The sequence below is a fragment of the Ischnura elegans genome, chromosome 4 (assembly GCF_921293095.1).
Source record: "Ischnura elegans chromosome 4, ioIscEleg1.1, whole genome shotgun sequence".
NCBI classification, from domain to species: domain Eukaryota; kingdom Metazoa; phylum Arthropoda; class Insecta; order Odonata; family Coenagrionidae; genus Ischnura; species Ischnura elegans.
Window position 1 is genome coordinate 103,103,325 of NC_060249.1, and position 24,280 is coordinate 103,127,604.

Below are 24,280 nucleotides of genomic sequence, written 5' to 3' on the forward strand. Positions count from 1 at the left end.
CAAAATACTGACATCGATTTGTCTCCAAATTCTACCCCTGAAGACGATGGTGGACTCAGCTTTCGAGACGTTGGGACCAATAGGGTAGTTTCCTTCATCAAAGAAAGCGAAAGGCATTGATTGCGATTCGTTACCCACCATTAGTGTATTCATAATATACAAATTATTTGGTTTTAGAAATACCGGTTTAGACGAATGGCAAGGGTCAATTTTATCCTCATTTGAAAAAGGCCAGATTGGCGCCCATGCGATGCCCTTCCACGTGACGTCACAGGGACCTAGTTTCTACACGAGAGGATAGGAGTTTTACATCGTCTGAGGTTACCAATGCATGCATGAGGCACAGAGCTCAGGGAAACATGTCTTAATAATCATCTATTAAAACTGCATAAGTTCGGAAAGTTTCCTTCGTTTGATAGGGTAATAATAATCCTTATTTAAGCCAAGCGCTACCTGCTAGCAGGGTACTCTGCTACCTGCTAGCAGCCTGCGGTGTATCAGCGCTCAAGCCTCGCCCCAAGGTCACCCCACACGCCGACAGCTGGAACCAGAAATACGTCACACGGACTTTTCCCAGCATTCCTACTAGGCCGTCGTGTTTTCGCGTGCTTGAAAATTTTCAGTTTTCATTTAACCGGAAAAATAGATATCGTCATTTGAAAATCCAAGAGCGTGAAATGGGTATTCCAGGAGTAATAATCTTTCGATTTAGGCAATAAAAAAATTATAGGAAACCACCCTATTACCCAAAACCACCCCCATTAGAAAACTTGAGAATATCCTTCGTCAAATAAATAACGTCGTATTTGCACTATAATGTGTCATAATGTTTCCTTTTTAATCAATTTTGATATTTTTTTATTTCGCCAGTATTATCTTCAGCATCGATTCGAGTCAGATATAAGACAGATATAAGCAAATATACCGAATATTTTTTTCCCTCAATTGCTCAATGGAGTACTTGTAATTCATAAGGATTTTAGGGCTATTTAAATTATTTTAGTTGACATGTGAAATAGGATATTTAAACAAAGCCCATCGGCAATTAAAATGGTTGATGTGCACATTTACAATATAGTTTACCAGCCGGATGGTTTAGGGACTAACTCAAGTGTAAAACTCTGGATGGCAAGCATATGCCATGGCATCTCTAATATGGAGTAGTCTTAGTTATTTCGAGTAATATTTGCAAAGAAATTAGATTAAATGGCAAAATTAATCGATTAATGTAAGAGCAATCTGGATAATAATTATAAAATGGTATAAAAATGGTAAAAAAGTATAATGGCTCATCTACCCTTATGAATTACAAGTCTTATAAGTCTTCTATTATTAAGAATACATTAAAATGCTCATGTTCCAGTGTTAAAATATATAGTCCATTCCTATTTGATGTTCTCTGGCATTAATGATTATCTATATAACATTTTGCGAGTGTGTATCTGTACTCGTAAGTCGGTGATGACGTGAATCCCTGATACTGGATTATTTGTCCTCTTGTAGGCGGATTAATTGGTTCTATTCAAGGGCGGATCCAGGATATTTTCTGGGAAGGGGGCACAAGGGTTTGGTAGGCAAACGCTCTTCTCATGTTTGGGATTAAAAGCAACGTACAAAAATTAATGTAAAAAATACATTACTCTTTAATAATATATAAAGGTATTAATAAGAAAATATTAATAAGTTACATTTATAATAATTACTGTTCTCTTATGTTTCCTACTGAAGATATCGAGTACTTCATTAGTGTTTATTTTTGATACAATTTTTTGATGGATATGCATTAAAGCCAGTCCATTCAAACGATATTTTGTCAATGAGTCTGAAGGTATGTTTTTAATCGGCGTAAGGTGGAGAAAGGTCGTAGAACTCAGATTTTAACTGTTTGCACGTATGTATTTCCTTAGGTGCACACGCACGGAAGGAAAGGAAAGAACCTGTGACGAATAGAATGTCACCGCGTTGCGTCCGCTCTCGCAGGCATTAAAGCCCTTCCTTCCCCCCTTCGAGCGCTGACCAATGACCGGCAAATCTGTCTTCTTGACTCGGGCTCAAGGCTCAAGTAATTGTGGATCCGTAATACACAAAACGAAAAGAAACATAATTATTACGGGGTCGTATTAACCTTTCGTCAGGCGCAATAATGGAATTGCTGATTCAGGCGCAACGTGCCTATCAGGAACAGATGTGAAAAAGCATTATAACTCTTAGTATGGCTTAGTGGTACACCTTTAAAGTTTATAGCACTATTATTAGTGTGGTCGAACACTTTCATGATGTCTTTCGTGCTATGCATAAACCCCTTCACATGCCGTCATACGGCCCCAGACTGATCAAGCAAGTTGCAATTTAACGTGCCCTCTAGGCTATTAAGTATCATTAAATGTAAATATATTTTAGCATGTGCACAGGGGTGCCGACTTATAAAAAATATTGGGGGGGGGGGCAATCCGGGGGCCTTTCCCGGGAAAATTTATCAAGAGTGATTTTTAAAGTTTTTTGAAGCATTTTAGATTCCATCTGATCAACATTAGAAACCTGGAAACTCGATTCTCGATAACTTGACACTCCGGGGATAATCGAAAAGCCTTACACATTTTTGCTTCACCCCCATAACGAATTTTTGGGGGGCTCGGGCCCCCTCAAGCCCTATGGAGTCGGCGCCACTGCATGTGCATTCTATAAGATCAGTGTTTTTTTTCTTTCGCTATCTTATATTTCGCTTATATATTAATGGTTTTATTTTGCTTTATTATGACATTATATCGCTTAATTATGCTGAATAATTCGCCACTGATCTGTCGGCATTAATGCGAAAAATGAAAGGCTGCATAGAGCGTGTGAAAACAAACAGCTATTATATGCGCCAAGGATCTATACCGCCTAGTGGCATGGAGAAATGAAAAAACAATCGCGCTGTGCCTATCAGATCCATTGCGCGACGGAAGGTTAAATATCTTGTCTATTTTTTAAACGCCTTGGGGGGGGGGGGGGCGTGCCCCCGCTACCCCCTCCTTTATCCGCCTATGGTTCTATTCTTGGGTCTTCACGAATGAGTGGAGAGCGATATCTTCGTGGACTTGATGATGGGTTCATCCACCGAAGCCTACGACCTAGTGGTATCGATAACTACTCATTGTCTCGCTTGTCATCAAAAGTAAGAGTCATAGTTTGCTTCTAGTAAACTATTGTTCGGGTGTACGCTGCTAGGAGATGGCTAATAAAATATCTCCTCAGCTGGATGCATGATCAAAATAGATTGATTATGCATTAAGTATTAAGCATAGAATAAGGCAATTGAATCTTCTTACTTTCTACCTCTCTCTCTATTATTCATATTTATTGGTAGGTATTATTTTATAAATAATAGGTATTATTTTGTAAATAATACCTACTAATTCCATGCTGTGCAAATTTTCTACCGCGAGGCATCTAATTGATGACGATACTAGATGTGGCTTTCCATTCCGAGAGCCATGGGTGAAGTCCTGGCAATGATGGACACTATCAAGAGGAATCTTGCTTCCCACTTGGGCGCCGCATGGAGTATTCTTAAAGTGGAGGTATTCTTAGGTTGAATGGGTTATAGAGCGGAGATCTACTTGGCTTCTTTTCATAACTGCAGACTCTAGCGGACTTGGAGTTTCTCTACAACATTCCTGCTCGTTTCACAGTGATACAAACTACTTTTGAAAACTAAACTGAAGTTTCAAGCGATGTTCATTACCGTAAAATGGCTTTTTTAAATCAAACTATCATTATTTAATCGCTTTAGATGTCCATTATCTGAAGCCTTGTTCACTCTATGTAACTGTTTGCACGTTCCATTTTTATTTTCATTCCAGTTGCCTGACGATGACTTAAGAATCAGGCTTAGCCAGCTTTTGCTTTCCATTCAGAAACAAAATTGAAAGCAATCCTATTTCTATCCATTTTGCTTCATATCCTAATTTTCTACGCATGCGCATAACGTGTCATGGGAGTGGAATGGAAAGAAAAGAAGGAACGAGTGTAAGCGAACTAATGACGGAAAATCCATGATTGCGAAATCGAAAAAAATGCCTTCTGTATCTAAAAACGATTTTTGGTTTAAAAAGTATTAACATTGTACTCACCTGCGCCCACACACGCCAGCAGGAATAAAATACGGATCGAGCCTGAATTCATTTCCACTCCCTGTGTTACAGCCCGGCAGTAATGTGTGACAATTCATTACTGAATAATCTTTGCCAAAAATTTGCTGAGATAAGATTAACTGGCTTCCTTCGGAATTTCATAATGAAATAATACCAAGTCAATATCTGATTGCGAAACGTATTATTCATCCGTAAATTAAGCTCTTTTGATTTAGGGAATCCCTTAGGGCTTATGGCTGAATGACATGGTTTCATTAGATAGCGAAGCAAAACGATCAGAAATACCAATGATAGGAGAATCGTGGAAGGTAGAATTGATTAATTTTTATTGTAATACATTAAATATGTGGTAAAAACTTTATATTCGAAAGCTCTTGCTTCATCATATAGATGCGATTCTTAATTTTACGGAAATATTCCTATTCAAGGCAATGAGGGCATTCTGCCGTCTTGATTACTTTATGATTACTGAAAGTTTAATAATTCTAGATCCAATGACATCAACAAACTACATTAGGCTTGATCAGGAATCAAGTAATGCTTTAAAATAGAACTCAAAATGTACCTATAGATATTGGAAGGCACATATTTTTAGTTTATTTTATGAGGCCAAGTGTGAATAGGTTATATTCAGATTACAGCGCGAGATGACCAATTTTATTATTCACTCTTCAATTAGTGGCTTATTGTATGTCATTTTTGGTGCGAATTTTAAGGCATATTTGTCAAGTAAGTTCAGATCATTTAATCTTCGAGTTTATCTAGGCTCGATAGGGAGAATATCTTGTTAAATAGAAAGACTTTGTAGGTTTCACATGACTTAAGTTAGTTTCAATAAATAAATAAAAATTTTCCCTTAGACAAATTCAATAGCATTTTATTACAAAAAATCATTAAGAAACTCAATCAAACAGTTGTCTAAAATAATCTTGTTTACACAAAGGGCATCCTCTTTCACTTCTGGCCCAGGAGATCAGACCTACCTTTTCGTTATCCACCATAAAAAATCCAATAGCGTTGCGTCTCCCTGTTAAAATTGGTAGTTTTCGCTGTGTCCCTATTCCGAATCCGAATTCCGGTGGTCGCTGAGAATTTTCAGATACCGAATGATTCATGGATGTCATATCAAGTACATCAATCCCTACGTCAGATGGTACGTCAAACTGTGGTCTCTTTAGTGACTTTTGTTCTGAGCAGACTAATGCAGACACCGGGTTTCTCTCCACCGTTCTTTCTCTACCCGTCTCTATGGCGCAAATGGCTTTATCTGTTATGCTTGCCTCTTCAAAATACATGCCTTTATGTTATGCTACTTGTGTGATGGGCTACGTATGATGTCTATTAAAAGAAAAAAGTTATTTGGATGGAAACGAAATAAAAAAGCGATAAAAATTAGGTTAAGTGACACAATCTTATTATTCTTGCCTCTTTTAGAATTGGATTATTTACGGGTAACTTCAACGGTTCAGTATCTCTACATAGCTTTAAACTCTGTTCATCTACTTTTGGGTATTTTTGTCTTTTGGACAGCGCACTAGTTTTTTCATTCTATTTAAGTTTCCCATTTTATCCTGCTTTTCTTTTTTCTTAGCTGCTAACGAGCATAATTTTATTACCCAGTTCCCGATAAACTTCCCTTTTTCTGAAATTCTTGTTAAGTTTTATGCACATGCTGTCCGGATGTGATCTGAGATTCTGTGTCCTCTATTCGTGTGCTTGAGGGATAATAGCCATTCCTCCATGGAAACAATCGTCTCCTTAGTTGGAAAACCCAGAATTTGATAACACTTTTATCTGTTTAGTTTGGTGTGACATCATTCCGCCGCCTTTATCCCTCTTTCCTCGAGAATTTACTGTGTGCAACATCCTTTTGCGACCTTTAAATTTCTACGAAATTAATTTTTCCCTTAAGTGGATCCCACCTTTTCTACTTCGAATCTGCTGTATTGGCTGCACTGACTGGCTAAACTTCTTATGTATCTACAAGAGTTCTGCGATCTATGTATAGACTCTTTTTCTTGTATTAAGTATTCTCTTTGACTTGAAATCGTGTATCTGATGACGTTAAAAGTAAATGTTCCAATACTCACTGGAATTTGGTGAGTAATCAAAAGTAATAGTTTCTATGGAGAAAATTTTGATTTTTCGTAGAACGGCTACTCTCATAATATTAAGTTTTCAGTTTATAAATCTTCAAAACAGCTCCTTTTCCAACTTCAATACTGAAAACAAGTTTTGTAGCAGTATCATGATAGAGTTTTGTGCTTAGAATCAGTTTAATAAAACTATTGCAAAGCAGTTGCAATAAAAGCACTGTTATTTCAGGCTTATCCAATGTAATCATTATTATTCCCCCACCTTTGAGTGAAGGTCACCCACAAAGATTTTAAATGTGATAGGAAAAGTAGCAGACGGGAGAGAGAAATGGAGAGATGTGTCAAACCAATCTTAGGGTTTTTATTTGTGATGATGATGATGAAAAGGTAAAGTAAAAGTAAACAACCTTATTAGTGATATAATTATTTATTATCTCTATTAGTGATATAATTATTTATTAGTCCTAAATGAAACAAAATGCAGATGTTTTCACTTCTTCAGTTATGAATGCAATCAATTTTTAATGCCCTCAACCATTATATTCATCATTCATCAGGATTAGCCATTTGGTCAATCCAGCTACGATACGAAGAGACTCGTGTATACACCGTGGGGTAACCCTTCTCATCACAACCCCTTGCCCAAGACACCAATCCTACCACTTGGTTGTTTACGAAGAGTGGTCCACCAGAGTCCCCCTGAAACCATAAAAAAATGCATTATGCACTGAATTTTACCGTGGAGTTTACAGTGATGTAACATAAGAATGAGACTCGGCGAGTACTTGAATGAATGCTTTTTTATCCGTCAATCGTTGCCTCTATTTGACTTAAAAATTACAAAAGCAAGTATGATATGATAATGCAGACAGTGATGCGGCGATATGGAGACGTATATGAGTTACGCTATCACAAACAGGCACCAAAGGTGAAAAAGCAGTGTAATGAGTGGTCCTCCAGAGTCCCCCTGAAACCACAAGAAATGTTTTATGTACTTAATTTTACCATGGAGTTTACAGTGATGTGACATAAGAATGAGGATCGGCGAGTTCTTGAATGAATGCTATTTGATCCGTCAATCATTGCCTCTATTTGACTTTAAAATTACAAAAGTAAATATGATATGATAATGCAGACAGTGACGCGGCACTATAAAGACGTCTATGAGTTACGCTATTAAAACCAGGCACTTTAGTGTGTTTATCATGGAATGAGTGAGGTTTATACGAATAAATGAGGTTGCCACTTGTGTATTTTTTCCTTGATAATGATTAATTTTGTGTAGAAACCTGGACTGAGTGATAAATATGCTTTGAGAATAAAAGTGTACATATGTGACTATTTTTATTGTGATAAGGCTCCGTAAAATATCGTAGTTAAGTGGAAGACTGTGAGATTTGGTGGATATCACACAATATGATATTAGGCGGAAGAAAGCTAGACATTTAAAGACTAAGAGAATGAGTTTCTTCGTTAATGGAAGAATGGCACGTTTTGTTGAGTTTCACTCCCAGGGAACATACTCACTTTTCCATTTGAAAAAGTAATTGTTAATGCATTAATTGCTCTTTACCGACTTCTCGATGTTAAAATATCGACTTAATTTTATAGGGTAACGACTCCACTCCCCATATCATATATTAAGGAGTTGAAATCGAGCGTCAGAAAGAATATATGAAAATAAGCCACATCCCAGGGACCATTTGAATCGTTGCTTGCGCAACATTCTCCACGAAAGAGCGTTGAGTCGTAAGGATACCAGTGAAGCAAGAAATCAGGATTAAAATGTTCTGTTATATTACGTTAATTTTAAGTTTTGGGCTTCCTAAGCCATTCGCTGGCTATGGGAGCATTCAATTCAAAAACTGATCAAAAATGCATCATTTTAATTAAGCCATAAAAAAACTATTAGTCCCGATTTATTGCGTGGATTTTTCTCTTCAGGGATGTGGTAGAAATATACCTTGTGCGTTGAATGGAGGGTTTGAAATAAATTTTCAACGTATGGTGAAAAGGTATGGTAATGAGTTGAGAGTTGAAAGAATATTCATGCCAAATTTTATGCAGAAAAAAATAAAGGCTATTTGAAGTCATTCATAAGAATTCGCTTGAAAGAGGGCCTAGTAATGGTAGAATTGTACGAAGCAGGGTGACTCTAAGGTAAACAGCCGGTATGATTCAGAGGATGAAAAAATAAATATTATCTACCAGAAGACGAGGGGTGTGACGTTAGGAAGTTAAGACATGTGAGTTAATTGTTAAAATCGATCAAATTTCAGATGAAATGCAATTGTGGAACTTTTTGCTTAGTGGAGAATGAGAATTCAATGGAACAATGAGACCGTGTTTCATTTGGGTTTTATTGGATGAATTGAAGGCTGAATAAATTTATCAGGAAAGTGAACGTATCTACAATTTTGATATGGTAGTAAATAAATTAGTAACAAAAGTACATAAATCCGCAATGCAGCACGTTATTACTTAAGTAAACTCAGAATCTTGTTAAAAATTTTAATGCGTACGTCTCTTACGGCAGAATATATTGGAATGTCTTGTTATACGATCGGAAATTGTATTAATGCATTCTCATTAGAAGATAAAAACCTGGAAAAATTCTTCAAATAGCAGTCAGATTTCCATAGTAAATGGCATAACTTCAGACGAAAAAACAGAAATTCCTCATTTTGAGGCATTCATCTTGATTTGCTCATACTTACGCTGCACGATCCTTTGCTTCCCTCAGCCGTATTTGCACAGATCTGCTCGGGGTAAACGTGTTTATGATCCGGCTCGTAGGCTGCATTACACTCGTCATGGTCCCAAATTTGGATTGTCACCTCGTACAAATCGTCGGGAAAGTCTCCCCCTTCCTAAATATGAAATGAAAATACATCAATCAAAATTGTAAAAAGTCGTCTTTATATATCAATCGAAGTAAATCGTAACGTTAAATATCACCTTTAAGGCGTCATTGAATCGATCGATTTTATGCAAGAGGCCGATAAAGCAAATTATTGCGGAAACGTCAAAGTTTAAAATTTACTAGTACTATTACATGAAGAAACATTATTTTCTTATTTTCAAACGTGATTAAAATTCCATATTATTAAGAATAAGGGAGAAGTAAGAAAGAAATTATCAGCAGAATAGCTCATGCGAAGAGAGCATCCCACCAAAAGGGAGACCTGCTTACAGTGGGAAACTTAAATATGGAAGTAAAGAAACAATTTATAAGAACCTACATTTGGAGTATGCTCCCTACGGGAGTGAGGCATGGACAATGACCTCAGCGGAGAAAGCAAGGATAGAGGCCTTCGAAATGTGGTGCTACAGAAGAATGATGAAGATCAAATGGATCGACCGAGTTAGTTACGAGGAAGTCCTAAGAATAGTAGGAGAGAAGAGAAGCCTCATGAAAACCTTAACAAGAAGACGGAACAACCGTATAGGCCACATCTTGAGACATGATGGCTTGATGAAGACAATCGTCTAGGGACAAGTGGAAGGCAAGAACGGAAAAGGAAGACCTCGAACAAAATATATGGAAGAAGTAAAGAAAGATGTGAAAGAGATGAAATACGTAGGCGTGAAAAGATTAGCTGATAGGAGAACTGAATGGAGAGCTGCGTCAAACCAATCCTAGGATTGTTGACCAGTGGTGATGATGATAATTAAGAATAAAACTCCATTACCTAGATGATATTATTAAATTGAATCTATCGCTAATCATTTAAATAAAATGTCTCTTTATCTCACAAATTAATTTTAATAAAATTGCTTAGTTTTAAAATAACTTTTTCTTTGAAGTGAGGTGATTATGATGTAAGCATGATCACAAAGGGTGAAATTGGTAATGAAAATAACATTTAACATAGCTGGGATTCCGAATCCGGTGTAGCCTAATGCTTAGGTATGCTGCTTGTTACACCACAAAAAAAATTGGCACAACTGTCGTCCTTTACGGCTAATTTCAGACTTGATCTTTCGAACAACCTTTTATCGTTTCAATTCCGTGGCATATTGTGGCAAAGCTACAGAGGTCTTGCTTGCTTAGCGGCTGTCTGAGAGAGAATAAACAAGGCAAAAAATGTTTTCATGGTGAATTTTCCTCCAGCATATGTATGAAACTTTGCAATCGCGCGCGTGACAGCGTACGAAGTTACTTGTTTCATGCTCTTATATTTTGGAAAAAATTCCTAATCCACTTCACTCGAGACGCGACCTGGTTATGCTACTTCCCAAAGATTTGACTAACCAACGGTAGCTTGTGTGTAGTTTAAGCGTGAGGTAATATTTTCATAGGGGCAGTATGTCTCCAAAGTCTCCAATGGCCATAAAATTTGGCACCACTCGTTATAAACTAAAAAATTAAAATCCAGAAAATTTTCCAATGGTAGTTCGCGCGAATATTACTTCCTCGCTAGGGACACCACATCCTCATACACCCCAACTGACTAGAAACCTTTGCAACATTAAGGCCTTACTAAGGTAACCTTGGGTTGCAACATTGAACGGCTGAACGGACCCCACTAAGAATACGCCTCGCGAAGGGACGCCACTGAGATAAAGCCTCGCGAAGAATACCATCTGGGTGGCGTGCGAGGTCTGCGGTGGTCCCTGGCGGAGAAGTAACATTCCCGTAAACAGGTGCAGAAGTGTGATTGTGGTAATATCCTGACATCATTAGTGGGGTAGGAAAGACGAAGGAAACAGGATAGGAGGCGCCGCACATTGGGCGGAAATCGAAAAAAGCTGGCCAAAACTCCGTATAGCCTTAATTATAGCTATATTAATGAGAATTTGCATATTCTGTACCTTAAAGATGCAAATAAACTTATTTATAATGATTTAACCCAACAAATTGTTTAGTAGTGAAATGAAAATATAAAAAAAACAAGCTAAGTGATGCGGGGAGCATACTAGCTAGGGACAAGTCGACATCTTTGATACGATAATATCAACGGATAGATAGAACATCTTCCGCTGAAAAAAACGTTAAAGCCATCAAATAGCTGCGCAAAGGGTAAATAACGATTAAAAATTTCTAATGCATGTTTAAACTTGTGATTTTGGTAATTGAAGCGAAATAATATATATACCACAAAGAAATTGTTGATTCCTCAAAAAAAAAAATGGCTAGAACTTCTATTCTGAGACTGAGGATGGAGACTACTTATCTTTTAAAATATTTTCTTTTATCGCCAGAAGACGTCGAGCACGACGACGTTTCCAGGGAGAGGATAGGGAAACCAGCGCATTAATGGGGCGATGTGGGCCACTACTAGCGAAACCATAATTTTATTTTTCTACAGAAAGGAAAGATTTCCCTATTAGGAAGAGAAATCCTACGATTTTCCATGTCTACTTTCGAACAGGTGAAACGTGGTCCCTTGGCGGGTTCGGGGGGTTAATCTCCCGAGGGCAGGGTCTATAAGGCTTCGCTTTTCACCACTACACCTCGGGATCTGCTTACGGACAATCGTCCCCACCCGATGACCGTTGCGTTGACCCCGATTGGTGTATCTTGGTCCTGCACTGGTAAATTAACTGGAGCGGTGACACCACCAGCCGCAAACTCAAAGGGTGGGTCCACCTGGAAAAAAAAGATCAAGGCATTAGATGTGGTGCGATATGCAGAGAAAAATCATCGTCATCATTTCGGTCCAGCAATGCTAAGATAACGTTATTGATTTTATCTAGTCCACTGATATTCGTGATACCTTCGTGTTTTCTTGGAGGTTGGCTATTAACATTAGTTTTCTTTAGTATATAATTAAGTATAATTTATTTTAACCAATATTTTAGTTTTTACTACTAACATATTTAGGTCTATGAGATCACCGGTCTCTATAGAGATTAATTACCCTCATTAAATCATTTTTATAATAACACGATATGCATAAAACTAAATGAGCACATTTATATGTAATGATATGCTTTTTTATATATTTGCAGTAAAGAAATATTTTTTGAAATATGTCTATTTTAGAATTTTTTCTCTCCTCCTACCAATAATATCCCTTGATAGTGATGAAAAAAGTTAATCCAGGAGTATTTTTAATAGTCGAAGGGAGGTAATAAAAATTTTGATACTTACTTATAAAATATGTATAAAGGTATCCATTATATTTTATATATATTATTTTATTATTGAATTGATCGTTGGGGGTATTAATATCTAATGAGTCTGGTGCTCACATTAAAGCTCTGAAGATGGTTGTAATAATAACTATGGCTTAACAAATTATCGACCAACCTGTGAGAAAAATCAAGATATAATCAATTCCTAAGAATGGCTCGACGTATCTCCTCACTTAGTTTTCTTATGAGCTTACCCTTGTACACTTTCGTCGCATATTGCTGTATTATCTCTAACATCTAACTTTAGTTGCTCAGCAGATGACGATATTCAAGTTACACGTATTTTATATTGAAAAAAATTGATTTTGAAGATCAAAGCACTGAAGGAACAAGTGACTTTGTACGCAGTCACGCGCACGGGTGCAAAGTTAAATACACCAAAGGATGAAGTTCGCCATGAAAAAATATTTGACTTAGCCGGGATTCGAACCCGGATCTCCCGATTGCCGGTCAGGCGTGCTACCAGTTACACCACCAAGCCATCTTCTCAGAGCGAACTTCGGGATGCGTTTTACCGAACAAGATGTTGACGTCACAAGTCCACACTGTGGCACATGTGGCGAGGGTCGTGCTTACTAAGCCACTGTCGGGGAGAAAAACCCTTATTTTCCGCTGGTCTACGGCGACGATTTTCAAAGCACTGAAGGAACAAGTGACTTTGTACGCAGTCACGCGCACGGGTGCAAAGTTAAATACACCAAAGGATGAAGTTCGCCATGAAAAAATATTTGACTTAGCCGGGATTCGAACCCGGATCTCCCGATTGCCGGTCAGGCGTGCTACCAGTTACACCACCAAGCCATCTTCTCAGAGCGAACTTCGGGATGCGTTTTACTAAACAAGATGTTGACGTCACAAGTCCACCGGCAATCGGGAGATCCGGGTTCGAATCCCGGCTAAGTCAAATATTTTTTCATGGCGAACTTCATCCTTTGATTTTGAAGATGGCTAACAAAGCTATCGTCGCCGATTTGTATTCCATATCGGGTGAATATGCTGAACGTATGAAATAAATCCGTCTCCCATTGTATACAACCATTGAATTTAGATAAAAATTGAAAGAGAGACAACAGAGAACGTGATTCTTTATATGATTTACAACATTATTGACGATTTTACTACACGAAAAATTGTAACGATTTATCTAAGTTCTTTGCCAGTGATTGAGAAATGTAAATACTGCAAAATTGTCTTTTTATGATTATCATGAGAAGTTAAGAATGGTTGCTATATTATCTTTCAACAATGGTTGAATGGCCAACAGAATAGGCAGTTGGAGGAAGGTGGACCATGGTTAGCTGAGTGCCATTTTGGAGGAAGAGTAGGTGAGTAAACAAGGAAAAAGAAAAACTTTTTATCGGCAGGGTCCAAGATAGACGAAGGATACCAAAGAGTGGAGGAATTTCGTGATTGGAAAAAAGAGTCCGTATTCATAGTGGTCAACTTTTCAATCTAATAGTCAAACCTCGAAAAACAGGAACTGGATAAGTGACGAACCTCTATATGAGAGACTCATTGTCAGGTCCCATCAGTTTTACTCTTGTAAAGGCCGTTTTACCCGTGGCACGTTCTTGCACAATCTGACGTGTGTAAGAAGGCGCAGTCAAAATTGCTTCGTGTAAAGCGGTGAATTGCTAGGACACATTCGAGAATACGTGGACGTGAGATGGCAAAATAGCCCCTGTTCTAATTTCGTTCACGCATTCGCGCAATTCCACGCCATTTTAGAAATTGATGCAGTTCTAACCTGCGCAATTCCATGCCCCGTGTAAAACGGCCCCAAACCTCTATAAGTGAGAGATTTTTCTCTGAATTCAGGTGGGGAAATGTGTACACGCTGTCCCACTCAATATGGAATGACGGGAAGCCTATGCCGCGCTCAAAATTTAAATTTGTATATATTATCGTTAAATTTTACTTGAAGGGAACACATTCTTAGTGTCTCAATCAATTCCTAGCACAAACTTTGACGGAATTAAGAGAGAAGGACAGGGATATTTTTTCGCCAGTTATTTCAGAAGTTTACATCGTTGCATCTTCGAATCCAATGGATTAAGACATGCTTTTGTAGACATGTTTCTTAAAGGTAACAATCCAATTCTGGTAAGAGAAATGATATCAAAAAACATTATTAATAGCACAGAGGAATCTGAAAAGGCACTGATTTCTTATAATAAAAATTGTAGATAATTAATAATTTTACAAAATCCTTAATACATAATAAATATATAATGGTGGATTTCCTTCACTCACCTCCCCTCACCTCTTTATTTGTACCTCTATAAGTGAGAGAGGTCATTTCGGAAGCTTGTAAGTGAGAAATTGTGTAAGTCAGAAACCTCTACAAGCCATAAAAAAATGCCGGTTCATTGGACTCTCACTTAATCGAAATTTGACGGAATCAGGGAGGATGGAATATACTAGAGGTGCTGTTTCCGAGTTTTAAGCGAGGTCAATGTTCCGCCATCATAGTTTGACAATTATTGGACTTAGTCCCCTACTGATCTTTTGAGGTGGTTAAGTTTTGTTTTGAAAATGCACTACTATAAGTGAAAAATGCTACCATGATCACCCGTATTAGCCGGTGATTGTCATCGGAGTTTTTCGGTCATTTGCGATACTTCTATTAATGTAGAAACTCTGTCTCCTGTTAGCCACTTTACTAATGGAGATATCCTTCAAAATATACTTTTGTACTTTAATTGTTGGATTTCAAATGCCTATAATAAATTAAATGCCAACTTATGTGCAGGGAAATTACTATTTTACACTCGTAAAATTTTTTTTTTCTGAGGTGGTTGTTGAACGTAACCGCAGTGATTGAAAGTAATTTTTCCCAGGAAAAAGATGCTTGAGGCATAGCTTATAGTGAAGCCTACCATTGAAGTAAGATAAAAATGTTCATAGTTTGCGTTCCATAATTTATTTTAATACATTAACGAGTTATGACCAAAACTTTCACCTCATAGTAAGTATTGACCCTTACGGAATTGTCAATGTTTTGGTCAAAATAGGCGTGTCTAATCCTACCCATGCACCCCCATTCCTGCCACACGCTCGGAACTAGTGGTGCCCCACTTTAGTACATTAAATCCTCCTTGGACAGTATCATTGACTGAAATACCTCAGGAAGGAATAAAAAGCTTACCTTTAACACTGAAACGTCATTATGCCAAGAGTCCGCTCTATAGTAATCCTCGTGAACACGGATCAGCTCTACATTGTGCAGAGTGCCTCCATTTTTTAGATTGTTTGTTCCCGACAAGACGGCAAGTTGTCTAACGGAATACCTAGAACGAGAATGATACCATAATGATGTAAGGTTAAAAAGAAAATCAGGGTCTCTACTTGCCTTTGAACCTACATAGTGATAGCTAAAACTATCGTTTAGTGTTTTCAATCCACGCTCTCAAAAATTATTTTCAGTTATATTTTCTCCATGCAGCTTGAAGGTAAGCATATTTTACCGCCAAATACTCGTAATTGGGTAATTTTAAAGCATAACTTTGAATTATGTTGCCGATGAGATAGTTTATCCTTCTTGATTATCGCTGCATTAGAAGTAACTGGATTGGAGTGCGAAAGATTTTTTTGGGGTTTTCCCATCTAATATACATGTTTAATGCTCTTTCCCTGTTTCCATATATTTATTGACGGCATATCATTCGTTTGAAAACATTTTACTTGTACGATAGTTCCTGTAAAAGTTATGAGGATAAGTGTTTGTAGTCACTCTAAGAATGGGCATGGTATCCATACTAATGTGTTATCGGATTGGCTTGTTTTACTTTAAAACTATTGTGTTAATCATAAAAGCGATGGGAATTTACAGCCATTAATGTGGTTGCTAGAAGTGAATCAGATAAATGTTGTTATTCGCGAAAAAAAAGAATATGCATATGTTGCACTTAAGCCCTTATTTCTCTCAACAGCGTGTATAAAACTTTCGGAATAAAACTTTCATTGCTATAAAATTATTTCTACTGTCAAAAGTTAATAAATATTATGTTTTTAAATCATGAATTAAACCATATTTAGTAGTTGATTGCAAATTTAATCATTAAATACATGCACTCAATACAATTTTTTTTAATATTTAAACAATAGGCACACTGGGTTTGCGAAGTTTGCATAACTTTTTAAAAATTATTACTTTGTTGAAAATCTCAGACTATTATTTCAGCGCTGTTTCCACAAAATATTGTTTTGCACTGAATGCATAATTGGACGATTTATTCATCTACATCTAAATATACATATTACCCCGCAAGCGGCCTAAAAGACGTGTGTCAGGGGGCGTTAGGACGCCAGACACATGAAAAGGAACTTGGTAAATGGAAAGGAAATTGGTGTAATCCGGTGATATTTTTGGCACCTTTTTCTTTTTTGTGCCCGTGGAGATAAGGCTGTTGGATTTGGAGACGTGTAAATAAATTTATACATGCTATCCATCATATCAACTCCCGCTTGTTTTTATTGTGAAATAGGATGGTCTCTGTTATTCTTTTATTCGTTTCGGAAATAGTGCCGTCTGAGACCATGTTCCTTAGTAAAAGTGCATTATTGTTCTAGTTTGCCTGATTCTACGTAAGTGGCCTAAGGTATTTTTGAACACTCGCGTTGAATAGATTGCAAGGATATTTTAGGGGTCATGAATATTCGTGCGTCACGTCTGTTTTTACAGATCGTCCCTGCAAGAGAAGTTTTCCATTTTTTCTAATTTTCTGCTGGCTGGATGGATGGAAAATAATTGTTAGAAGTTACATTTATTCATGAATTCTTGTTTGTTACGGTCACTTTAGTAACTATTTATTTCCCCAACTCTTGATTTCATGGGCAAGGGTATTTTCATTACACATCTGTCAAAACTCAGTACTCGATTCCAAATTTGTCTGATTTATTTGGAATATACCTCATAAAAGGGCAGCTGCATTTCATTGGATGGAGCTCTTCATTTGCTGTTACGCCAAAGTCGCCATCGGGTTCACTATCTTTGACTTCGTCGCTTCCATCACACGCAGATGATGATGGATTGGTCAGAATGTCCTTGAACTGATGTTTCCGATTCACTTTCAGACTGATCTTCTGTATTCCCTTCAGCTATTTGAATGGCGTCGGTTCTCTTCTCTTGATATATTTCTCGACTTCTTACGTTCTTCCTCAACTCGCTACTGATATGCATGCAATATGGTAGAATATTCTCCATTTGCATTGGAGGTATAATGAGCTGGAGAGCCTTAGAAATTCATACAAAAGGACAAAAATTTCAGAAGTAACGGCAATTGCCGTTTGAAAGGCAGGGACTCAACCGCCAACCGTATCCTGATTCGTATCTTCCAAGAACTTGCAGTAATGCTTCTTCTCCGTCCTACGTGCGGATTCCAAGGGTAGGATATACAGTAGAATTTTACAGTCCACCCAATTCCTCCGCTCTCTCAAAAGGGGACAGGATTTTTCCCTAGGGCGCAGCGTGCAGTCCACCCTCCCCAAACTCCGACGGGGCAGGCGGCACTAAGGCTGGACACACAGCAAAGGGGCAAGGCCGAGTGACAGTGCCATCAGGTCAGAAAAATGAAACATTTATTCGTAACCCTGATGAGGCGATGATGAAAATTAATGCCTCTAAGAGCGCTGAATATTGGCTGACGGAAAACAGTCATGGAATACGTGATGATTTTCCGGTGTGGGTAATACAATAATCATTGAACAATTAAAGAAATACAAAGTAAAAATATCATAATTGCATGAATTTCTCGCAAATCAAGGATTGAGAACGTTTTATTTACCTTTGCTGCCCATAAAATATCGAAAGATTGAGCACAACAAGTCACTATGCCTAGGATTTGGAATACAAGTAGGAGCCCTTGGGACGAAACTGGCATTGAACCGGGTACTTTCTGGTTCAAAATGAAGCAAATCATCTACCACACTAGCCTTTCGCTGATTATAAGCTATACATAGCACAAAAGAGCCCACGGGCAAGGAAAAAAGTAGAAAATAACGCGAAAACAAGTTGTGGGTCAAATGACCCCCAGCCGTCCTTCTAGATATATCATGTCGTAAAAATTTAAAACAAAACATTATAGCTCAATTTTCACTAATTTATCAAAATATAGACCAAAATGTATAAAGTGAAAAAGTTTCAAAATTAAAAAAAAAAATTTTAATAAGAGAAAAATAAATTTGAATTCTGAAAATGGGTCAAACGACCCCTGCCGTCCTTCTAGTGTTAATAAGCCCTGCAAAATGTACTTCATGATGATAAGTGATTGGAATTTCGTAGCTATATTGCATGAAAATTTTTGTTAAAAATTAGAAATATCACTTTGGTTGTAATGGAATTGATGTTCTAAGCATTGGGAAAAATTTATCAACACTGGAATGCCAATCTTAAAATCTATTTTCAAATAAGTAGCGTGATTTGACTGAAACATAACCCTGTGGTCGGCTTCTAAAGCTAGTGGATGCATTAGTTTCTGTACATCATCGTTGCATTTTTGAAAATCTGTAGACCCTTATTTTGATTTTGACATCTGCGGAGACATGCTTGGAAGAAGAAGCTTTGAAATAAATAGATGTTTTGAATAATAACTTAAAATTTGTTTTTCCACAAAATTTTAGATTCCAGAATGACTTTAATTTTAAATTAAAAGTGTGTCAAGAAACGAAGTTTAAGTTATTCACTCAGAATCTCCACAAATTCCACAAAGTATAGCCGGGAGATACCAATTAAAAAAAAAGATGCAAAAAATATCTGCTTTGAGCAGTTCAGTCGGAATTTTACCTAGTTGTAGGTATTTTCTGCCTATATTGAGAGAGCACTCTCTACCACTTCGCTTGGTAGAGAGAGCTTGGGCGTGGTGCGAAATCGTGAATGCATACGAAGGTGGTGGGACATAATATGCCGGGAATCTGTGAATACTATTGCAGTAGTCAAGGGAGGGTGTGCGGTTGTCAAGAGGTTCAATTATTCCCCTACAAAAAGTATGGCTATAAACCCGCTACCAATGTACCACCTAGAAATATCACTGATTTATATCACTGCAATCCTAAGATTGGCACACTGCAGACCTCCATTTCTCATTTTCGCAAACAAGTACCTTCATTTCTTTGATTTCCTTCTTCTCTTGATGGTTAACTTAGTACTTATCTCTTGCCCTTACTTGGGGGACGTTTTCTTCTATTTCTCCCTCCATTTAACCCGACAACGCCCGACGTCATCTACAGGTGACACAGTTTTGCGAACAAATTTATATCAACAATGTAAACTTAGTGATAAGGTATATTTTATAAATTTCTTAGTCTCTCTCTGAGTCACATAATGGGATATCATGTTGATTTGGCGTCAGAAAGATCTTCAGTACACCTGTGAATAGAAGAGAGTGAGTTAGCGTGCATGGGACTGTGAATCGGAACTTGTTATGTCCTATCACATGACATAATCACAGGGTCCTTCTATATGGCGTACTGTACTTCACAGTTCTAATTTTATTATTATTTTTTGGTATACCTCCTCGCTTATCTCCCTTGCCGTCTGCTTCATCTTCAACACCCACCTACTGCTGGCATCTGCCCTAAAACTTTTCAAGTTTAAAGATTTTATCCCTAAAAGTAATTCTGGCCGGAGCCTTGGTCTTCACTTCAACTACCTGTGTATTAAAACTTATGCCACATATCGTGGCTGCTTGTTATCATTGTTAAAATGGAGATAATATTAATATTCTTTGATACATTTGGTGAACAAAAATGTAAATATTCGGTTATTGTATGAAAAGAGTAAAAACGTACCCATAGGAGCAATGCGCCGCGGTTAGGACATAATCCTGGTTCAAAATGGACCCTCCGCAGTTGTGTTTGCCATTTAATCGTATGGAAACCTGCGGAGTGAAGAAAATTGAATTAATAAAGAGTGAATGTCGTTCTTATGGAGGTTTCAACGCCACTGTACATTTCAAAACCAGCACTTTCCGTATTATTGGCAAGCAAAATGTTAGCTGTCATTGATGGCTTTTTAATGCTTAAAATCATATATGTGTACGGTATTTTTCTATATTCCACATTTTTTGCTGGTAAATTCAATTGGGAAGAATGAATATCTAGCTAATATCTTTGTCTGTTGTTTTTTCATTTTTCATATTTCATAGCCTGCTCAGCTTTCTGAGAATTGGGATTCAATATCTCTGATTTCTGCCTCTGGTGTTTACGGTTCGTTCTGGGGGCGGCCGTAGTTGGTTTGGGTCTGGTTTGCAGTGATGTGAAGCTCGCCGAAGGTGATAGTTTTGATCGCCCTTCCGTTTGTCCTGAATGGTGGAATAAGGCAAAGACGTAGACGAGCAGACTGTCTGACGCGCCGAAGGCGCAAGAAAAATTGTCCCGGTAGCTATTTGCCACCACTACCAATGTTGTCAAAAATAATTAAAATAAAAATTACGGAGGTTTGCGTGACTTGTGTAGTGTAATGTTTGTGAGAAGAGGAAACTTATAATCTAAAGTAACTGTTGATAGAACTGGAGAACTAAAACTAAAAATAATTAAAAACAAAGTTGATGAGAAAAGAAAGAAAAAAAAATGAACATAGCTTTCGCAACAATATTTTTGTATTTTCGGTACCTAAATGGTATATTTTTTATTATTTTTTTGGTTTTAGATTAGAGTCCTTTTCATTTTTGAATATATTATATTTTTTTTTGAGGATTTTTCGAAGTATTTTTTAGATTTTCTATTAAGTTTTTTAACGTATCTTATAATTTTTTTTTATAACGATTTTATGTGAATTTTATTAAAAAAGAACGCAACGTAAGGAGAAAAGACATACGAAAGACTCATAGACGAGTGATATGCTTAGGCAGTGTATGTGTAGTAGGCAGATTTTCGTTGTAATTCCAGATATTAATTAAAAGCGGATTTTGTGTAGCTGTAAGACGAGCGCCCATGCGATTTGCTTGTTGACTGATAAATTCCTGAACGGTGGTTAGGTTGTGAGCTCTGAGGACATGGGAAATTTTGGTTCTCTGCGGAAAATGCAAGATGAAACGGAGGGACTTATTCTGAAATGTATTTAATTTATTTTGAATTGGGAGGGAATTTGCAAAAATCTCTGCGCCGAAGAGCAGGATGGGACGAATTATTCCTTTGTACAGCCGTATTTTATTGTCTTTAGTCAGTGGCGATTTTTTACATAAAAGTCCGTTTTAATGCGTATTGTGCCTGCCGGGCTTTGGCTATTGCTGCAGTGGAATGGGATTTGTAGGAGGACGTTGATCGAGGATGACGCCAAGAAAGCGGTGGTTATCGACCCCTTGGAACGCGTGTGTTTTGGATGAGTATTGAATTTCTAGGTTCGTGTTTTCGGGTTCTCTCGAAGTGTAAATGACTGCTTTTGGAGGCGTTTATCTGAATTTTCCATTTTTCGGTCCAATTATGAATTTTGCTAAGATGTCTGTTGAGTTTTCTGATGTTAGTGTCGGTGTATTTGGATTGTGCTGAAATGGCTGTGTCGTCTGCATACATGTGGAGTGTAGTGTCATCGTCTGTGGGAATGTCGTTTACGAAAATGTTGAATAATAACGGACTCAACAGCGAGCCCTGAGGAACACCAGCTCGCGCTGGTCTTTCCGACGACAAGATATTGAAGTCGGAGATTTTAAACGAGCGGCCTCGGAGGTAACTTCTGACGAGCGCGATCAGAGACATCGGGAACTGATTAAGATACATTTTGTAGATGAGCGCGTCATGCCAAACGCGATCAAAGGCTCTGGCAACGTCCAGAAAAAACCGCATCTGTAGGGCGTCGAAGGTTAAATCCGCGTGTAACTTGTTCAACGAGGCGAAGGATTTGGTGAGTGCAAGAGTGGCGTTTCCTGAAACCAAATTGCTCAGGGCGTAATGTGTTATTTTGTTGAATGTGTAATTCTAATTTCGATAGTATGATGCTTTCAAAAATTTTGGAAATGTTGGAAAGTAATGTGATTGGTCGTGAATTTCCTGGGATGGTGGGATTTTTTCCGGGTTTTGGAATAAGAATTACTTTGCCTACTTTCCAGGCAGCCGGAAAATGGGAGGATTTGAAGCAATTATTAAATAGATCAGCAAGGAGAAGACTGAAGCGGGGAACTTTACAACTGTTTTTCAATAAAAGATTGGTGATGCCATCTAAACCGGGGGCTTTGTGTTTGGGGAATTTATTGATAATAGATTCGATTTCAAAAGAAGAGGTAATATCAAAATTTGGCTTTGGGAGAGAAAAAGTACTTAGAACCAAGGCAATTTGTCTATCAAGGGGAGAACGAGAAGGATCTAGTGCCATGGTTTGTTGCAAATGGTCCGCCTGGATTTCGGTTTTGTGTTGCGGGTCGTAAATGTATTTGTTATCATGTTTAATTGGGGGAGAAATTACTTTAACTGTGCGTCTGAGGGACTTTGATGTTTTCCAAAGGGTGTTGTCTTCGAATGAGAGTGTAGATACATGTGTGTTCCAACGCTCGGAAGAATGTTTTGAGATTTCCCTTCTGACGCCTGCGCAGAGATGTTGATAGCGCAGCTTGTCATACGGATCTCTGGAGCGTTGCCATCGCCTACGCGCGGCATTACGACGCTTAATCAGTTCTACGATAGATTGATCGAAGTGACTGGGCGCGCTCGCGGAGACGGGAATGGATCGCGTGACGGAATCTTTAACCCGGGTTAAAGTGGAACTGATGAGTGAAGCTCTCTGATCAAGATCGTGCGTGGAGGGGGAATCAAGGAGAGGAATAGAATCGAGATTGATGGTAAGGGAATTAACGAAACGAGACCAATTAGTGAAAATTTTGGCAGGAGGAATTATTTTACGCGGCTGGATGGGAATGTGAAAAAGTATTGGAAAGTGGTCGGAAGTGAATGAATGAATTACATCAGGAGTTGAAGTAATGGGAAGGTTATTGCAAACGGCAAAATCAAGAATATCGGCAGAATATCTGTGGGAAGAGCAATAATGAGTAGGTGAAGTTGGAGCAAGAACGGAGAATGGTTTGCCGGTAATGAATTTAAGCAGAGTTTTGCCGTTTTTATTCGTAGCGTACGAATTAAATGAAGGGGATTTTGAATTCCAGTCGCCTATGAAAAGGCCGCTCGAATACATGGAAAAAAGTTCCTCAAGGTCGTCGCTGCTGAGCTTTTTGGTGGCAGGTTGATATATTGAAAAGATGTTAAGTTTACCGTGTTGGGTGTCAAGTGCGATTCCAAGGGCCTCAAGGGAATTTAGGACGGGGACGTTGAGAATGGAATAATTAAGCGATTTATGAACTAAGACAGCTACCCCCCCACCCCGCGTGTCCCTGTCAAGGCGGTGTATGTTATAATGGGCGTTAGATAGTGTATTATGTGGTTTCAAGTGTGTTTCCTGCAATAAAATTACGTGTATCATGTTATCAAATGCATATTGCAGGAGTTCGTTTTTCTTGTTCGTGATGCCTTGACAGTTCCACGAGAGTAACTTGAGTGTAGGTATGCAGTGTGTCGTATTGTTCATGGTGTAGCGGTGAGGGTAAGTAGCTGCTCAAGAATGAAAATCTTCTTTTCCTGCACGGAATTGCAGTGGCGGAGCTGTGAGAATATTCCCCGGCACCAACGGAGCAGTTCCGCGGTGTCGGGGTCGGCTGAGGGTATTCCTGAATGATTATTCAATGCTTGTTGGGGTAGCTCCATTGCTTATTTACTGATTATTCTCCTCTGCTTGGTCACGGCTTGTGCTCTTGGACGCGGCACGCCGCCAACGAGGGAGCATCAGCGAGGGACAACGTCGAGGGAGCCGCGTCAACCGGCGCCGAGTCGCTCGGGCCGCCGAGACCGCGCCCGGCGGCTTCCAGTCATCGGCCGACACCATCTGCGCGTCGTCTTCCCATCGCCGGCGTCCGTCATCACCGTAGG

The 24,280-nt window shown here is 38.3% G+C and overlaps 1 protein-coding gene across 1 annotated transcript in view; it reads right to left on the reverse strand.

Moving 5' to 3' along the window:
* The window catches only part of LOC124158209 (transmembrane protease serine 9-like), a 40,384-nt gene that overhangs the window by 6,251 nt on the left and 9,853 nt on the right, over nt 1-24,280 (reverse strand). The window contains exons 3-8 of the mRNA XM_046533397.1: nt 20,162-20,250; nt 15,522-15,663; nt 11,706-11,825; nt 8,950-9,102; nt 6,782-6,931; nt 4,116-4,209 (exon numbers count right to left, since the gene is read on the reverse strand). Of these exons, the coding sequence (XP_046389353.1) occupies nt 4,116-4,209; nt 6,782-6,931; nt 8,950-9,102; nt 11,706-11,825; nt 15,522-15,663; nt 20,162-20,250 (748 nt within the window). The remainder of the gene's footprint in view (nt 1-4,115; nt 4,210-6,781; nt 6,932-8,949; nt 9,103-11,705; nt 11,826-15,521; nt 15,664-20,161; nt 20,251-24,280) is intronic.